This window comes from Cibotium barometz, chromosome 25, assembly GCF_041138505.1.
Source record: "Cibotium barometz isolate CiBa-2024 chromosome 25, ASM4113850v1, whole genome shotgun sequence".
Classification (NCBI taxonomy): Eukaryota; Viridiplantae; Streptophyta; class Polypodiopsida; order Cyatheales; family Cibotiaceae; genus Cibotium; species Cibotium barometz.
This window is the reverse complement of record NC_141070.1, coordinates 26,492,416-26,512,323: the sequence shown is the minus strand read 5'-3', so window position 1 is coordinate 26,512,323 and position 19,908 is coordinate 26,492,416. Positions and strand designations below refer to the sequence as shown.

The 19,908-nt window shown below is 41.5% G+C and overlaps 1 protein-coding gene across 1 annotated transcript; it reads right to left on the bottom strand.

Annotated features, from left to right (window-relative positions):
- Positions 1 to 19,014: 19,014 nt before the first annotated feature.
- Positions 19,015 to 19,639, bottom strand: LOC147624416 (low temperature-induced protein lt101.2-like). Its single transcript, XM_086819960.1, has 2 exons — positions 19,389 to 19,639; positions 19,015 to 19,292 (listed from the first exon to the last, which is right to left on the bottom strand). The coding sequence occupies exons 1-2, from the start codon at positions 19,467 to 19,469 to the stop codon at positions 19,209 to 19,211; spliced, it is 165 nt and encodes a 54-aa protein (XP_086676086.1). The 5' UTR covers positions 19,470 to 19,639; the 3' UTR covers positions 19,015 to 19,208.
- Positions 19,640 to 19,908: the final 269 nt, after the last annotated feature.

The window sequence follows — 19,908 nt, the reverse complement described above, 5'->3', positions numbered from 1 at the left end:
CAATCTGACGCATAAGAGGCACCATGAGAGCCAGAACGAGTGCGACTAGACAAAGGGGCATCCAACTTGCTGTCACGCAAAGTCTGCACCAGCCATCTAGGCATATTCCTAGAGCCCTCAATCTCTTGTCTCTCATCCTCAAGTGCATCATGCACATCTGCATCAGATATAGGCTGATCTGTGCTATCATTTAAAACCTGCATAGGCTGAAAAACTGCCTCATGAGGTATTGCACTTGACTGTGCACCACTGAAAAGAGGCAACAATGTATCATAGACATCACGTGAGCTGATATCTGTCTCCTTAGTACATGAAACCAAGGGCTGAACTGCATCTTCCACAAATACAACATCACGGCTAACCAAAATGCGCTTTGTCTGTGGATGATACAAACGATAGCCTTTGCTCTCAGCACTATATCCAACAAAAATACATTTGACAGCTTTGTCATCCAATTTTCTGCGATGTTGCACAGGCACTAATGCATATGCCAGGCAACCAAAACCACGTAAATGGCCAACAGATGGCTTGCGGCCATGCCAAGCCTCATATGGAGTGACAACCTGTAATGCTTTGGTGGGACACCTGTTTAGTACATAAGTGGCACACATGACAGCCTCAAGCCAAAAACCATGTGGTAGACTTTGACTCTTAACCATACATCTTGCCATTTCCATGAGAGACCTGTTTTTTCTCTCAGCCACACCATTTTGCTGTGGTGTATACGGCACTGTACATTGGTGTTTTATCCCACGCTCAGCCAGAAATGCATTAAATTCTGAAGACATATACTCCCCCCCTCGATCTGAACGGAGGGTGCCCATCTTACTTTCTGACACATTTTCAGCCATAACCAAAAACTGTTTGAAGCACAAAAACACTTCGGACTTTGCCTTCAAAGGATATACCCATGCATGCCTGGTAAAATCATCAATGAAAGTGACGAAGTAAAGGTAGTTTCCAAATGATGGAGTTTGCATGGGACCACAAACATCACTGTGAACAAGCTGCAATCTGCTTTCAGCTCTCACTGATCCATCTTTGGGAAAGGAAGCACGCTGCATTTTACCCAATATGCAGCCCTCACAAACATGCTTGACAGGTGCCTCAAGCTTAGGCAAAGAAGACACCATTTCAGATTTCTGCAGGCGCAGCAAACTTGCAAAATTCAGATGACCAAAACGTGCATGCCACAGTTTTGCATTTGAAATAGCCTGCGTATCCATAATAGCACATGCTGAATCCTCTACACATTTGCCATCCATATTGAGCTTATACAGCCCTCGACATAGTGAACCAGATGCTACAATGATGTCACCACAAGAGAGATCATGAACAGTACATCTGTCATCCACAAATTTTACAACCAAACCTGTTTTGGCAAATGCGGAGACTGACAGCAGATTCTTTTTGATCCCTGGCACATACAATGCATCAAAAAGTGTAAAGGTGTTGCCATTTGCAACATTCAGCACAATCTGTCCAACTCCTTTAACGGGATAAGAGGAGTTATTGGCACAAGTGACAGTATTCCCTGTGGGAGCAGACTCAAGGAAAGTGAATAAACTGCGCTGCGAGGTGATATGCTTAGTGGCACCACTGTCAAAGTACCATACATCTGAATCTACTGCAGACATACATGTGTCATGCAAAGATGGGTCATAACTGCACTGCGCATTGAATGCCCATTCTGTATCTAGCACAACATTAGCAGATTCATTGTTAGAAGGAGAGGCATCTGCAACAGCCATACCAGCCTCTTTCTTCTTAGCCTCTTTCGCAGCCAGCTTAGGACACGCTTTGATGACATGATCATTTCCCTTACAGTACTTGCAAAATGTCTTCTGTTTGTCACCCTTCTTCTCATCTTTGTCTTCCTTCTTTGGTTGCGCAGCATTTGCAGATTTCTGCTTACTAGAAGAAAAGCCAGCTTTACCTTTCCCGCTTCTCTGACTAGCACCGAAAGCTTGATCTGCGACACGCATACTATTCCTGTTTTGCCTTGACTGGTCTTCTTGCAGCAAAACAGAAACTAACTCCTCAAATGATAAGGCATTGGGATTGCCTTTCATCATCAAGCGAAGAGTGGAAGCAAAACCCTGATAAGAATCTGGTAGACCATTCAAAACAGTCTGCACAAGTGAACTGTCTGACAGGATTTCATCTGCAGAAATGAGCTGCTCTTTGAAATCCTTGATCTTTGTCAAAAAGCTATCCATAGAATCACCTTCGTTCATATGCTCATTCTCCAACTGTTTTCGGAGGTAAGCAACACGAGCCTCATTTCTTGCCTGATACAATGTGGCAAGTACATCCCAAGCATCCTTAGAAGTCCTGCAGGAGCGAATATGTGGGATAATGGTACGTTTGACAGACAGCGCAATCAAGGCATGAGCCTGCGCATCTCTACCATCCCAACGAATCTGCTCTGCTGAAAGTGGTGGTTCTCGAACAGCTGCTACAGCACTTGTGCCTGCACCATCATCAACAGTACCTGTTTCTGATGTGTTTGCAGCATTCCCAGCCACAATAGGACGTGCATCAATACCCTGCACAATATTCCATAACCCCTTTGCTACCAATACATGTCGCATCATATATGCCCACAATGGATAGTTGGTGCCATCCAACTTATCCTCAGCAGCCAACATGCGGAATACATCATTGTTGTCAGCCATGGCCAATGACTGTACTACTAGATGTAAATGCTGTCTGCAAGAGGTAAACCTGTATAAAATCGACCTGTGCTATGTAGCACAGCCCAAAACAAACGAATGGGCACCTGTCCTGCAGATTTTAATCTTGACAGAAAATCTGCACAGTAGGACGATTTTGCCTGCGCAGTACTTGAAATGCAAAAACGGAGGGCGAAATGACTTCAGATCAAAATTCTGAAACGACCAAGCCCTACGGGCTCTCCCACGGCATATACTAACCTGCAGACGCTCGTGAAACCTCGTTGCAATCGGAGGAGATGAAGCGGCAGGTGCCGGTGATGCTGCCCGGGAGGAGGAAGCCTGCTCTGATACCAATTGTTGGAATTAGGGTTGCAGGAATGCACACACAACTTCAAGAAGATGAGGAAGCTTGAGCACAACACAGTAGTGTATTATGAGTGCCAAAATGAAAGATTACAAGCCCTAGAAGATAATGGGCGTATATACAATGCACGGGGGAAAAAACCTCCTAGTGAGGGAAAAAGTGCCCCGGCGGTCCTAAGTGTGTTCACACACATCACTACTATAATATGGTAACAGAGCTCGATATCTCAAGAGGCCTTGGGCAGAGCCATAAGCTCGGATAAGGCTCTTCTGAGCAGCATCACTCTCACCCTCTTGCTTAGCATCAAATACCACGGATGGCATAGGATGAAGGTAAAAGTTGAACTGCATTTGGGGTAGTAGGTGGGACTGGAGTAGGTGGGGCTAGAGGAGCTGGGGAGGCTGTCACCAAACTATGGCAGAAGGATCTTTGGCGACTTGTGCCACTTGCCATTTGTGGCAATCCTTCTTACCATGCCCTATAATATGGCAATCCTTCTTACCATGCCCTATAATTTGTGGCAATCCTTCTTACCATGCTCTATAATATGACAGAAAAAACATCTATTTTCTGACTAGTACTTCCTTTGCTCCTCTGGAGGAAGATAACCTCCAGTAATGCCTGCTTTAGCCTTTTCATCATGGGTTTTCTTAGGTTTAGATTCTTTATCTTTCTTACCCCCTGAACTGGAGCTATTACTCTGCCATCCTTCTTAGCATCTTTAGAAGAAGCGTTACCTTTCCCTATCTGTGCAGCTGATTGTTTTGTTGCTGCTGGGGTTTAGTACTGGATGGAGATGACTGCTTGGGCTTGCCCCCGTTCAGCTTCATTTCTTCATTCTGAGCGCGAGTCAGAGCCCGGTCATATGTACTTGGTTCAAAGTTATGAACTGTGAACCAAATGTTAGAGTCCAATCCACGAATGAATTGCTCCATCTTAGCCTACGCAGATAACCCTAACTGTTGTGCTAAAGTAATAACCTTATCGGAAAACTGAAGCACTAGGGATCCATTCTGTTTGAGTCCATAGAACTCATCTTTCAGACCGGTCATTTACTGGGCCGGGAGAAATCTGGTCTTCGGGTCATGGACAAAGATGTCCCAATCAAAGGCTGCGACACCTGTGGCCTGGTCTATATGAATACTAGACCAATGCTACCACCAAGTGACTGCCTCACCAGTGAGATGGGGAGCCGCTAAGTGGACTTTATCTTGCAGGTCTATGATCCTAGCTAATAGAAAATGAGCATTAAATTGATGAATAAATTGATTAACTGATGAATGATCACACTTACTATCATACTTACTAAAGTTTGGTTGACTGCTGCGAATGACGGTGGTTGATGTTGCTGCGTGCGGACTGATGGCTGGTGACACCTATGAAACTGGGGAGACTGAGGAGAGCTGCTGATACCTCAAGTGTATGGCCTCCCTTTCTCATTGGTGCTCGAGTAACATATGTTCTCGATTAAGCTCACGTTTGTGTTCCCGAGTAGCGAGTTTAGCCTAATGTCGGTCGATCCTGCGTTGGGCTTCCTCATAGTCCCGTCTTTGTGCTTTTTCTTCTTTCCTTCGGGCCTCATCCTCTCTCCTTTGTTGTTCCATGTGAAAGAAGAGGAAGATGTAGTCGGGTGCTACTGGAGGGGTGTTGGATATGATAATTCAACGAAGAAGATTGATCAAAACATACTCAAGGTGGATCAAAGATTGTACAAAACATCATGAATATGAGAGACAAAAATCTGGTATATGCAGAAAATTGCTTTGAGATTAACACAAGCAGACACTAATTATGATTAGACATGAACCAAACTTACATAATACCTTGATCACGACTTGTACCTTATTTAGAGACTCCTCTACCCTATTTTTAGTTGCATGAGTTGCATGAACAACATGCACCAACCATTTGTTTAAGTGAGTGTGAACACTTATGGCCATGTATATAAGTGAATTTCTCTCATAATACAACATACTCTCCCATTGTGCAATTGAGTCTTGCTCTTACTAACCCTCTTGCTAATCTCTCTCCCTAATGCATGCTAGTGAGTGTCTGTGAGTGAAGTGAGGTGAGAGGAGGGACGAGGACCCGTAGTGCAACGCGGCGGTGTGACAATGCTCGCGGTGGGAGACACGGTGGAATTACTTCTCAAGGACTTGTAGAGCTTGGAGACCTCAAGGGTTACGAGCTCAGCTATTGGAAAGATCCTTACAACAGCGGTTCACCAGGTAATCTCTTTTTGGATGTGTTTCAAGGAGAGTTAGGGTGAGCCATAACATTTTTGGCACCACTGCCAGGGAGCCATCCCTTGGCTTTTTCCATCATTTTGCCTCTAGTCTACGCATAACCCATTGCCCATTATCTTGATTAATGATTTTCCATGAAAAAGATGTAGATTTGATGGTGATTTGTGTGAGATTTGGTGTAGAATAGCTCTCTTTTTTGTTTTTGAAAAGAATGCTTTTGCTTGATTTTTAGATTAATTTGTTGTTTTTGTTGTTGTTTTGGTGGTTTTCATATTCTTAGGGCTTGCACATAGTTTGTATTAGGCTTAGTATGCATCCATTGCATCAAACAATGCAATAGAATGTAATTTTTAGTGAATGTTAGCTCTCTTTAGTTTAAACATAGAACTAAGATCATTAATTTTAGTTTAATTGTGTGTTTTTTGTTGAAATTGTTTGGATTAAAGTGTTAGCAAGCATTAGGAGTAGCTTAATTTTTTTAAAAAATCTTAAAACCATAAAAAAAACCCTTGAATTTGACTAATTTCTCTTAATGGACTAGTTTTTGTCATTAAGGGTGATTAATCTTGTTCAAGAGACCAAAAATTTAGAAAATATGTTAATTGGGGTCTACATTGATTATATGAATAGTCAAAATTAGGGTTTTTGAGTGTTTTGAGAGCATCTAGATGCATCAAAACACCTAATAACTTCAATTTTTTCATCGATTTGAGAAATTTGACTCTCTTTGATTAATTTTGCCTTAAAAGAGAAGACTATAATTAAAAGTCTAATTAATTCCCTATTTTAGATTAATTTACACCATTATTGATACACAAAGATTAGCATTCCCTTGCTCTATCCAATGATATGCTCAATTGTGTGAATTAATTAGGGATTAGTAGTTAATTAGAGTCCTTGATTAGTGTAAAAGAGGAAAAGATTAGTGAAAGGATAAATCTTGGATTAATCTTTAATCACTTTTTTTTACATAACTCATTAAGGCTAATGAGCATTCGATGAGTAGATGGTCATGAGGTGTCAATTTGTCCATTTTGGGGGTCATTTATGAAGGGTGTAAGGGGTGTCATTAAAAGGTTGACTTCTTTGATTCCCACTTACCTTTTTGAAAAAATACCCATATCCCTTTCATTTTAAATTAAAAAAATATTCCCTCCAAAAAAAAAATCATATTTCCCACTAGACTCCCAAAAAATTAAAAATTAAAAATTAAAAAAATAAAAAATCCAGCCGTGAAAGGCAATTTTCAGCCAAAATTTCCGGCCGTTGAAAGGCAATTCCGTCGAAAAATTTCGGCCGTGAAAAGGTAATTCCAACGAAAAATTCCAACTGTGAAAGGCAATTTTGGTGAAAAATTACAGCAGTGAGGAAAGGAAAATTCGGCCAAAAAATCCCGGCCATGAAAGGCAATTCCGGTAAAAAATTCCGGCTGTGAAAGCCAAATCCAGCGAACAAATTCCAGCCGTGAGGCAATTCGGTGAAAAATTCCGGCCGTGAAAGACAATTCCGGCCTTAAAAGGAAATTCTGGCCCCGTGAAAGGCAAATCTAGCGAAAAATTCCAACCGTGAAGGTAATTTCAACCCGTGAAAGGCAATTCTGGCGTAAAAAAGGGTCCCACCCCTGTTTGGAGGCCCATATCTCCTAAACCGTATATCCAATGAAAGCGCTCTAGGGCTCATCGAAAAGCTCACATTGAGATCTTGGACTTTGGATCTACTCTTCCAAAGTCAAAATCGACCATTTTGGCCTCCGACCAGCAGCCTCAAAATTCGACCCAAAAATCGAGGCAAAAGCAGCCCAAAAAACCACGAAAAATCGTAAAAATTAGTGCGAGAATGATGACGAGCCATATTCGGGCTACTTTTTTAGGATCTAAACGACAAAATCATGCACGACTCAGGGAAACAAAGCTGTAGTACTCCAAAAATACTACAACTCCCTCATACAGAGTTTTTCAAAGTTCCTTTTGGAACACCCTAAAAAACGTCTTGCGAAACAGGGAAAAAAATTCTTGAGAATTTTTTTTCGTCTTGAGACAGTGATGGAAAATAGGTTTGAGGACCTCCTCTTCCATCTGGGAAGTTCCTAGCATACGCTTTTTCCAGAAAAATATCTCAAAGGTTGGTCACGTGCGTATAGCGCCTAAGCTAATTAGGACAAACGGACACCCGTTTGATCCAATGAAGAGTACGCCAAGCCTGTTGAGGCTATAACGGGTCGTGGGAAAGTATAAAAAGCAAAAAAATAAAACCAAACCAAACCAAAAAAGAATGTAATTGCTCATTAAGGAGCATTTAGGCACTCTGACATGGCCACAATAGAGGGAGTGCCAGGGATCATACAAGGACTAAACCCAATGGCTGTCATCTTCGAGCCATTGAGATCTATGCCGCTTATTCACCTCCAAATGCTGTTGGCCATGCCTATAACAAGCGTGTCATTAGGTTTTACACCCCCTATGACTTCGATCCCACCGGACTTTGGTCCCTTGCCTAACATTTCCGCAAATCCTATAAGTACCAACCCTTTCCTGGATGCCCACACCTTGCACATACTGACTAGTCTCTAGGAAGGGGGGTGGCCCAAGGACTCACTGAGTCTCTTCCAAACAAGAGCACTCACATATGGCCTCAGTGATTCATACAGAAATACGGCCGTACAAATTTCTAAAACTATGAGCAAATATAACGGAACAACAGACCGTGTTCAATTCATTCAAATGTTTGAACAGAGATGTGAAGCCTTTGGAAATCCCAACTGCCCCACTAAGGTACATGCGTTGAACTTATACTTAGAGGGAAAAGCTAGTCGGTGGTTCATCACATTGATGTCGACGATTAAAAGCAACTTCAAAACCTTGAAATCAGCCTTTATACATGGCTTTTCCAGACAAGGTGATCGATGGAGTGGAGTAATAGAACTCTATTCAATTGAGTGTCAACCCAATGAATCCATTAGAGATTTTATCCTTCGGATAAAACCCTTGCACGTTGTGAGTCATGGAAAAAATTAAATGATGTTCAATTGAGGAGATGTTTCATGATGGGCTTGAAGAATAACAACTTACATAACTTGATCATTGTATCCAATCCGGAAACATTCAATCAATGTTGCAAAGAAGCAATATGTTTAGATGACAACATGCTAGAAGATGATCATGCTACGAGGTGTTCCTCATCTAAACCAAGTGAAGCAATGGCAAAAGGAAGATCAATCTCGGAATTGACATTCCCTGAATTTTATGCAGCCTTGCTTAAAACCTTACAGTAAAAATCTCCAAGAGAGGATGAAAACCTTCAAACTCAGACATCCTTAATGCCTTTAAAAGTGAGGAGCGAAATGCCTTGTGTCGAATGCAATCACTACGACCATCCCAATCCTCATTGTGCATACAAGGCACGTCCTTCTATATTGCATATATTGTAAAACCTTTGACCATGATACTAAAAAGTGTCCCGCTTCATCCACAAAATGGACTCAAAATCTCCATCTCCCATACACCGAACAGAAACAGTCCAAAGGGTAGAAACTACTCAGGAGGCAGTTAATCAAACACTTTAGTGTTTGTGTTGTTGTGGGCCTCACAAGGTGGAAAACTGCACAGTTTGGAATACTTCCATGCCCATAGTCACTGACACCTTGCGACCAATGTGTGAACGATGTGGCATTGATCACATGTTCCAAGATTGCCCAAGACGAGTTACTTCAATGCAACTTGTCTCACAAAATACAACTCTTAACATCTTAAGTGTACAAGACGGGCAATTATCCCCACTGTACCCTTGAATATGCTTACACGCTTACAAGCCAAGACATGAGAAACAGTCAAAAAGAATGCAAAGATAACACCTAAACATGGGTAGAAGAACATGCTTCAAAACAGAACCCAAAAGAAGGAGCAAAACCTTCTAAAACCAAGAAAGACAAGGGACAAAAAACTATCGAAACCAAGGTCGAGTTAAAAGACAAGGAAAAGGAGTCTATAGAGGCCATAAACCCAAAAGGAGACATAAACACAAAAGAGCCAAAAGCTATACATAATGCAGAAGCATCCACCTCAAAAGACATAACACAAACCACAACACCCATACATGCGACACAGCATACAAAAACCCAAAAGAAAATTTGATCTCGTCGCATGGGTAAACATAATGAAAAACTGACAAACCAAAGTAATTCAGAGAATGAAACAAGTTCTAGTACATCGCTAAGTGAGGATGAAACAAGTTCTTACTCAGTGCACCACATAGACCAATCAAGAAAATAGAACCCACCCAACCACCCCAAATGGATAATGATAATCACATGACATGGGGAACGCAAAAAGTAAGCTCAAGAGAGCATGTTAGCTTGGTTGAATGTCTTACAGGGTCACCGGTTGTGATTGAGCCTCATAATGCCAATCCTAAAAGAGCAACCAAGATACAAAGCCTAGAAGAGTACCGCTTCCCCTTTCAAGAGGAAGACATACTCTCTACAGAAGAGTCATTTGAAATAGACTGTAAGAACTATAGGATTGTTAAAGCACATGAGGAATTCAAAAATTCCCTTACAAGATTAAAACAGTCTCTCAAAACCTCATTCGGAGGAATGCTCTTCTCTCACGCGATAAAGCCAACATCACATCAGCACTTGCACCTTTAATGGCTCAACCTAAGTCATAAACAAACTCCATAAAACAGGATTGTGAGGACTCGCAAGTTTCCAAACAGACCTCATTAAGAATTGTCAAAGGGCCAAGTGTGCCAGTGTATGCATTGGGTACTCTTGAAAAAGCTGAGACCCAAACAGAGGATAAAAGTGAATGGGAATATGAAACAAAAACGGGATCTGAAACTGAGTCAATAACCAAAACATCCATGGTTCCTTTGGAAGATTCTATCATGGTATCGTTGGATTTCCATACAGGAAATGATGTTAAGTGCAAACGCGCATTGATTAGCCCTCGAGCTAGTCATAATATCGCGACAATAGACACTTGGGTGTCATTAGGAGGACAACCTAAGCTCATCCCTACAAGCAATAGTCTTGCAAGAGGAGCCAATGGACAAAACATTGAAGTCCCAGGTTCCTTTAGATACATTACTTAAACAATCGATGGTTGGGCGATATGGAATTTACATTCCATGTTACCCAAGATTACCTTGAGTATGATGTCGTCCTTGGTGGAACTTGGATAGGTGAATCGTTGTATTCAATAGATAAATCCATGCAAACAGTCACCTTGGACACTCCTGCAAAAGCAATGTAAAATTGCTACTACGGGAGGAAGAAACCTTGCACGATCTGGAACTTCCAACATATCTTACAGAAAAGATCCCTAGGATTCTGGTTGGATTGGACATTTCAAATAAAATCACCACAGCTCAAGCACAACTTTATCCAACACGAGAACACAATCTCATGACTCTTGAGCTATGAGATTTGTTAGATCAACCAACACTCACGGCATATCCTGAAAGAATACACTATACACAAGACTTGAACATGCCATGTTTGGGGTACTTTGAACATACAATGTATATTGAAACTAACCCCCTTACTTGCAAGTTTTTTGTGGTTGAGTATGTGTTGGAAGCAGATTTCATCTTGGAGCCTAAATGGACAGTTGCCCAAGCACCACTGTGTTTTGCTAGCGATAGAGTCATCCATGATGGTCAACGACAAAAAGTTGACAATACCATACTGCCAGGAAGAGGATTCGACTTTAATGGATATCTATGATGCTGAACGCAAAAGGATACAAGCCTCTTCCACAAAATCTCCTCTACACAATGACCTACCATATGCGTCAACCAACAACCAACTCCGGTAAAGCCTCTACTCCTTCAACCCCATCCTCACCTACGAAGTTCAATGCTAACCTCAACATCTATTCCTGAAGAAGTTCCCACAACCAAACCATCTATCTCTAACAGGGAACTTAAAGAAAAGGCCCCGGATCCTATGCATCTTTGACAAACCTCACCAAAGGAGATAACCACATGCTCAAAGGCCTCGTCATCGACAGCCAATCCACAAGAGACTCTAACCTCATCATCAACAATGCCAATGAGTCTCAAACCTATAGCCTCAGTACCAGCCAAAGTCAAGGGGGGGCAAACCTTCCACATCAACCCTAAAGAAAACTCCACCAAGACTCCCACACTCACAATATCTTAATAGTATCAAAATGTGGGTGGAGAAGCAGCTACTTGTAGCTCAAGGCTACTATGAAGGTGCTAATCAAATTTGGGTGCCTCGACATTCAAAACCTCTTCCTCAACGTAGCACTCGAAAGACAAGGAAGAAGAAGAGTACTCAACACCATCCACAAAAGCCTATGCGAGTTCCTCAAAGAACTCCACCAATGCAACAAGTGTGGGTACCAAAAACACTGCTACAAGCACAAGGGTACTACCAAAGAAATACCAAAGCTTGGGTCCCCAAGTGCATCACAAAGTCCCTTAAGCTTGCACACAACGAAGAAAGCCTCAACACCAAGCACATCGACTACCAAATTACAGTGTTCATCAAAGATGGGTGCCTATGCATGTACGTCAATAACAAGGATACTATGATGGTAATTCCATCATATGGTTGCCAAATTTGAACATTGTGAAGAAAACCTCACCACCGACTTCAATCCCAACAACTTCACCTAAATTTTGACAAGAATGGAGGCCTAAGAAATAGCAAGCAAATCACTCAACCACTTTCGTGCATTCAGCACCAACACAAGAGCTTGTCTGTTCAAGCAAACAATCAGCAGTCTACCCTACTGCCTCGACATCATTTCAGCAACAAATTCAAGATCAAATACAGAGACTTAGGAGCACATCAAGAACAAAATAACAATGCTCTTGTCATCCCTCTAGAAGTGAGAAATGAGTGCACAAGAAGCCGTTGCTTGCAAATCATGACCTACATGACCCATAAAATAAAATAAAAACCCTCGGGGTCAAAACCTGCAACTTCACCGAATTAAGCCATATCATGCAATAGCCACTATATATTTGTTAAGCTTATTGCTTACTATTCTTTTGGCTAAATTAATGTAGCAGCTGCTCCATGAGTACATATCCATACTCATGCACTGGAGAACATTTGTGCCAAAGCCTCACCATCGACAACTTGGATGGGGGGGCCATGGTGGGCGAAAGCCTGGTCAATGTTACAACCCATCGCCTAAAATTTTCCTTCAAATTAGAAACCTCTCCAAACGACACCACCATCTTCACAACTCAATGATTTTCAATCCCTAGTGTAGATCTCTATATTAGCCTCCGCAAGTCGACGTAATTCTTTCAATCGTCAACAAGTGGCTACTTCAACACATAGCAGTTCAATAAGAATCTATACGACTCAATTCTTGTACTTCATGTAAATCTTCTTCATAAGAGCACTTAAATATACATAAAAATATAGAAAGCACATGGACAGAAAAAGACAAGATCAGGTCCTACTCAACAACATTTGACAAGAATCCTACCACACAAAGGGACATCATCACAAGACAATTACTTCAAATGATGAATGTTGCTTCAATGAATCAAATGAGGAACTGAGAATCACCATCTCATTCTGATGATTAAGTCTACGTTCCTCTGGATCCTTCTCTCTCTTCTCTCCCATTATTAACATCTCTTAGCGTCCCCACTAACAAATATCACATGTAACCTTGCTGATGATTGCCAAAAACAAATTGAGCCCAAAACAAAAGGCAACTCACACAAATATATTTAAAAAAATGCAATCATTCGCAAAAAACCTTCATTCATTAACTAGCTTTTCTTATTTCTTCCGAGGGAACAAAGACAATTGAACATCATTCAACATCAAAGCCTTCGCCAAAGCTTGTTCATTCTCCCTACACAAAGGTCTTCATCGCGATCACGAGGACGCGATCGCCATTAGGAAGGGGGGAATGTTAATCCAATTCTAGGATTAACAAGAGCTACCGCCATTATCTTACATCAAGGAGTCACGGTAGATACACCAAAGGGTTATGCATTCAAGATATGAAGCAATAGTGTCCAAAGCTACAACTTGGACGGGTGCCCGTAATGGTGTGACGGAGTATTTATGGCAATTCCCGCTTCAAGAGCGTGTGGTAGCAAGTTAGGATGAAGTCCTAATTCATGTACTTCATGGATATATTATGAGAGTAGTCATTGTAATAGCATTAGGCCTCTTATGAGCCTAAAGTGCCCGGTCGGCCATAGTTTAAGTGAGTGTGAACACTTATGGCCATGTATATAAGTGAATTTCTCTCATAATACAACATACTCTCCCATTGTGCGATTGAGTCTTGCTCTTGCTAATCTCTCTCCCTAATGCATGCTAGTGAGTGTGTGTGAGTAAAGTGAGGTGAGAGGAGGGACGAGGACCCGTAGTGCAAGGCGGCTGTGTGACACTTGCGGGAGACGCGGTGGAATTGCTTCTCAAGGAGTTGTAGTTTTGGATGTGTTTCAAGGAGTTGTAGTTTTGAATGTGTTTCAAGGAGGGTTAGGGTGAGCCATAACAGTGTTCTATAGGGTGTTCCCTCTACTATAGGGTGTTCCCTAAGAAGAAGAGTGTTCACAAGAAAGAAGAGGAGTGTTCCCAATAAAGAAGAGGAGTGTTCCCAATAAAGAAGAGGAGTTTTCCCTATGAAGAGTGTCCACTCTACAAGGTGTTCCCACTATAGGGTGTTCCCTATGAAGAAGAGTGTCCACTCTATAGGGTATTCCCTGTAGAGTGTTGACTCTTCTTCACAGAGTATTCCCTATGAAGAAGAGTGTCCACTATACAGGGTATTCCCTGTGAAGAGTGTCCACTTCATAGGGGGTATTCCCTATGAAGAAGAGTGTTCACACTATAGGGTGTTCCCTATGAAGAAGCGTGTTTACTTATAGGGTGTCCCCCCTGAAGAAGAGTGTTTACTCTATAAGGTGTCCCTTGTGAAGAAGAGTGTCTAAAGGAGGGTGTTCCCTATGTAGAAGAGTGTTCACTCTACATGGCATTGAGGGTGTTCACTCTACACGGTCCTCCCTATGAAGAAGAGTGTTCACTCTACACGGCATTGAGGGTGTTCACTCTACACGGTCCTCCCTATGAAGAAGAGTGTTTACTTATAGGGTGTCCCCTATGAAGAAGAGTGTTCACGTTGTAGGGTGTTCCATGTGAAGAAGAGTGTTTACTTATAGGGTGTCCCCTATGAAGAAGAGTGTTTACTCTACAGGGTGTCCTCTATGAAGAAGTGTTTACTCTACAGGGTGTCCCCTATGAAGAAGAGTGTTCACGTTGTAGGGTGTTCCTGGTCGTGAGGAAGAGTGTTAACTTATAGGTGTCCCCTATAAAGATGAGTGTTTACTCTACAGGGTGTTCCCTCTACATGGCATTGAGGGTGTTCACTCACTACACTCTATAGGGTGTTCCCTATGTAGAAGAATGTTCACTCTACATGGCATTGAGGGTATTCACTCTACACGATCCTCCTTGTGAAGAAGAGTGTTTACTTATAGGGTGTCCCCTATGAAGAAGAGTGTTCATGTTGTAGGGTGTTCCATGTGAAGAAGAGAGTTTACTGATAGGGTGCCCCCTGTGAAGAAGAGTGTTTACTCTACAGGGTGTCCTCTACATGAAGAAGAGTGTTCACGTTGTAGGGTGTTACTTATGAAGAAGAGTGTTCACGTTGTAGGGTGTTACTTATGAAGAAGAGTGTTAACTTATTGGGTGTCCCCTATGAAGAACAGTGTTTACTCTCTAGGGTGTTCCCTCTGCATTACATTAAGAGTGTTCACTCTATAGGGTGTTCACTACACTCTACATGGAGTTCTCATTGCACTCTACAAGGTGTTCATTGTATAGGGTATTATGGGGTGTTCTCTCTAAACGGGGTGTTCTTGGGTGTTTTCTCTAAACGGTGTTCACTCTATAGGGTGTTCAATCTAAAGGGTGTTCTAGAGTGTTTCTCTAAACGGTGTTCACTCTATAGGGTGTTCAAGGTGTTCACTCTACAAGGTGTTCAGAGTGCTCATCGTACATGGCGTATAGGGTGTTCAAGGTGTTCAAGATGTTCAACCATAGATGGTGTATAGGGTATTCACTCTACAGGGTGTTGAGAGTGTTCACCTTACTAGGTGTTTAGTGGTCAGGGCGTTCACTCTACAAGGGTGTTGAGAGTGTTCACCTTACTAGGTGTTCAATGTTTAGGGTTCACGGTGTTCACTTTACATGTTTATAGTGTTCAGGATGTTCACTCTACATGGTGTTCAAAGTGTTCATTCTAAATGTTTATAGTGTCCAAGGTGTTCATTCTACATGTTTATAGTGTTCAAAGTGTTCATTCTAAATGTTTATAGTGTCCAAGGTGTTCATTCTACATGTTTATAGTGTTCAGGATGTTCACTCTACATGGTGTTTAGGGTGTTCTACATGTTTATAGTGTCCAAGGTGTTCACTCTATATGTTTATAGTGTCCAAGGTGTTCACTCTACATGTTTATTATGTTCACTCTATAGGATGTTCAGAGTATTCACTGTTACATCTATAGTGTGTTTCACTCTATAGGATGTTCAGAGTATTCACTGTTACATCTATAGTGTGTTTCCTCTATAGCCTGCACTATATAGGGTGTTCACTCTACATAATGGCGGTCACTCTATAGGGTGTTCACTCTACATAATGTAGGGTGTTCACTCTACATTATGGTCACTCTATAGTGTTCAGGGCGTTCACTCTACAAGGGTGTTGAGAGTGTTCACCTTACTAGGTGTTCAATGTTTAGGGTTCACGGTGTTCACTTTACATGTTTGTAGTGTTCAGGATGTTCACTCTACATGGTGTTCAAAGTGTTCATTCTAAATGTTTATAGTGTCCAAGGTGTTCATTCTACATGTTTATAGTGTTCAAAGTGTTCATTCTAAATGTTTATAGTGTCCAAGGTGTTCATTCTACATGTTTATAGTGTTCAGGATGTTCACTCTACATGGTGTTTAGGGTGTTCTACATGTTTATAGTGTCCAAGGTGTTCACTCTATATGTTTATAGTGTCCAAGGTGTTCACTCTACATGTTTATTATGTTCACTCTATAGGATGTTCAGAGTATTCACTGTTACATCTATAGTGTGTTTCACTCTATAGGATGTTCAGAGTATTCACTGTTACATCTATAGTGTGTTTCCTCTATAGCCTGCACTATATAGGGTGTTCACTCTACATAATGGCGGTCACTCTATAGGGTGTTCACTCTACATTATGGTCACTCTATAGGGTGGTCGGCGGTCACTCTATAGGGTGTTCACTCTACTCATGGTGGTGGTCACTCTATTCATGGTGGTCACTCTACATGGTGCTTACTCTATAGGGTGTTCACTCAACATGGTGGTGGTCACTCTATAGGGTGTTCATGGTGTTCGCTCTATAGGATGTTGAGGGTGTTTACACTTGTTGTTCACTCTATAGGGTGGTCGGTTACTCTATAGGGTGTTGAGGGTGTTCACTCTACACAAGTTATTCACTCTATAGGGTGGTCAGACACTCTATAGGGTGTTCGGTCACTCTACAGGGTGTTCACTCTACTCATGGGTGGTGGTCACTCTATAGGGTGGTGTTCACTCTACATGGTGTTTACTCTACTCATGGTGGTGGTCACTCTAAAGGGTGTTCACTCTATAGGGTGTTCACTCTACTCATGGTGCTCACTCTATAGGGTGTTCAAGGTGTTCACTCTATAGTGTGTTCAAGGTGTTCACTCCACTCATGGTGCTCACTCTATAGGGTGTTCAAGGTGTTCACTTGACATGGTGGTCACTCTATAGGGTGTTCATGGTGTTCGCTCTCTATAGGGTGTTGAGGGTGTTCACTCTACACCCGTTGTTCACTCTATAGGGTGTTCACTCTACACCCGTTGTTCACTCTATAGTGTGTTGAGGGTGTTCACTCTATAGGGTGTTGAGGGTACACCCCATCGGTGTTCTCTCTCTAGGGTGTTATCTCTCTATGGTGTTCATTGTTCACTCTATAGGGTGTTCACTCTACACTTGGTGTTCACTCTACACCAATCGGTGTTCACTCTACACCCACCAGTGTTCACTCTATAGGTATAGGGTGTTCACCCTACACCCACCAGAGTTCAATCTACACTCGATGTTCACTCTACACTTGGTGTTCAATCTATAGATATAGGGTGTTCACTCAGTGTTCAATATACACTCGGTATTCACTCTACACCCACCAGTGTTCCCGCTACACTTAGTGCTCACTCTACACCTGGTGCTCACTCTATAGGATGTTCGCTCTATAAGGTGTTCAATGTTCACTCTACACCTAGTGTTCACTCTACAAGGTTTTCACTCTATAGTGTTTTCCCTTTGCACACCCGGTATTCACTCTATAGGGTTTTCACTCTACACCCTAGTGTTCACTCTACACCCTAGTGTTCACTCCATGTTCACTCTACAGGGTTTTCACTCTATAGGGTTTTCACTCTACACCCTAGTGTTCACTCTACAGGGTTTTCATTCTACACCCAGTGTTCACTCTACAATTCACTCAACACTCTATAGGGTGTTCACTCTAAAGGGTTTTCACTCCACACCTCAGTGTTCACTCTACAGGATTTTCACTCCACACAACGGTGTTCACTCTACAGTTTACTCTACAGTCAGTTTCACTCTACAGGAGGGTGTTCACTCTACACTCAATGTTCACCCTACAATTCACTCTACACTCGGTGTTCACTCTACAAGGTGTTCACTCTACACCCAATGTTCACTCTACACCTAGTGTTCACTCTCTATGGGGTGTTTTCACTGGACAAGGTGTTCATTCTACACCTGTGCCGGTGTTCACTCTTCACCGTGTTCACTCTACTGGATTCTTGCTATCTGAGAGCTTCTTAACCCACTTTGGCATTGGTCATGCCTTTGATGGTGGTTTAGGAGGTCCATCTTTCTTACCTTTAAATTCCACCTCTTTGTAAAATGGGTGCTTTAACTCAATATTGTATCCCCAAAAGATACATTTTTGGCTTTTTGAATCCAATTTGGTCTTGTTTAATTCTAAAAAACCAATCATTTGAAATAGGGTGAAAGCATGATAAGGTGGACTGAAAACCTGTGTCCTGGACAATGGTTTACAACCGGTTGTGAAATACTTTTGTGTAGAGTTAGAGAATTAAAACATGGTTATTTAATCTTGTTTCACATTTGTTATATCTAAAAGACACTTTGATAAATTGCTAAATACATCTTATGATGATATTAAATCCACTAATATTGGTTGTCTTCAAGGGTGATAGCAACCACTTCAACGGGTAGAAAGTGTACCACCTTATCATGCTTTCACCCCTTGACTTCTTCACTACTGTAGCTCCTCTTGAGAATGTACACCATAGTGTTGCTGTCTTGGACCAAGAAGCTACAAGGCAACCCTTTTCCCTTAAACATTTCCCGTGAGCAATACTTTGATCCATCTCAATTTGTGTATGTTCTGCAACGCTATTTTTCATGCAATGGTAAATAGATGTTTTTGATGCCTATAAGCATATGCGCTCTGGCGCTTGATGCCCCACTCCCTATTGCTCATCCTCCCTCTCTCACTCCCTCTACTCTCTCTCTCTCTCTCTCTCTCTCTCTCTCGCTTGATAGAAGGTACTGGTTCAAATCCTGGTTACAATATGACAAATTGAGCAAGCGCATATTACCTCATTATTATTATTTATTTATTTATCCAAACGACAGCACAAAAACACAACACAGTAAAACAATACCCTATAATAATTGCTTTCAAAATTCTCTGTACAAGGGGGAAGCACAAACGAAAATCGGGCTAAATCTAATTATTACATGGAAATAAAGTCCAATAGCTAGGAATAATAATCTGGGATAATGTGTTCCAATTTCACATTTATTGTACAAAATAGGCTTAAACACTTAGTTGAAGATACGCATTTCTAACCAACGAGCACATACAGGGCATATATAATGCCAGGGATATACCCTAAGATGGTTAAGAGCAAGCATATCCAGAACTCCGCCTGCAGTAATTAATACATTGATAAAGTATGGTTAGGAACCTTAAAAATCTAATTTGAACCAGAAATAGATACATCAGCGAAAAATTAACAACATACCCGGCATTCATATCTGAGAAAGACTCCCAATGGAGGCAAAAAGATTGCCAAGAGAACTTCTACAAAGGTAGCAGTGGCCATAATAATAATTACTATGATAATATTACAGGAGACAATTGAAGAAAATTAAAAATGGGCAGCGAAGGGAGATTAATTAAATTAATCAGTGTAATAACACAAATGTATACTACTACTCATTAATTTTAATTGAGGAATGAAAGCTGTGGAGAGGTTCATATAGTTTTGAAATTGCTTAAAATAATATATCGCGCACCCTTAATAAATCTATATTAAAACTATTTGAGAGAATATGACAAATAATTTCGCTTTTCACAGCTTGACACGTAGCAAATCCAAGGACACTTGCCAATATCTCTAGCTTTGATCTCGATGCAACCTGGACATTGCAAAGCAACGCCACGTTTCCACGTTGTTAATGTAACACTTTGCACGGCTCTTTCTTGGACCTTAAAAAAATCTCTCTCTCAAAAGTCTCACCTTCTACGTTGCTTGAATCAAC

What these genes read in the sequence shown, in the direction of transcription:
- LOC147624416 (XM_086819960.1), bottom strand. Translation starts at nt 19,469, where the DNA reads ATGGCCACTGCTACCTTTGTAGAAGTTCTCTTGGCAATCTTTTTGCCT. An exon ending in TTCTCAGATATGAATGCCGG is followed by an intron (nt 19,293 to 19,388) that starts GTATGTTGTTAA and finishes TAATTACTGCAG; the next exon opens with GCGGAGTTCTGGATATGCTT.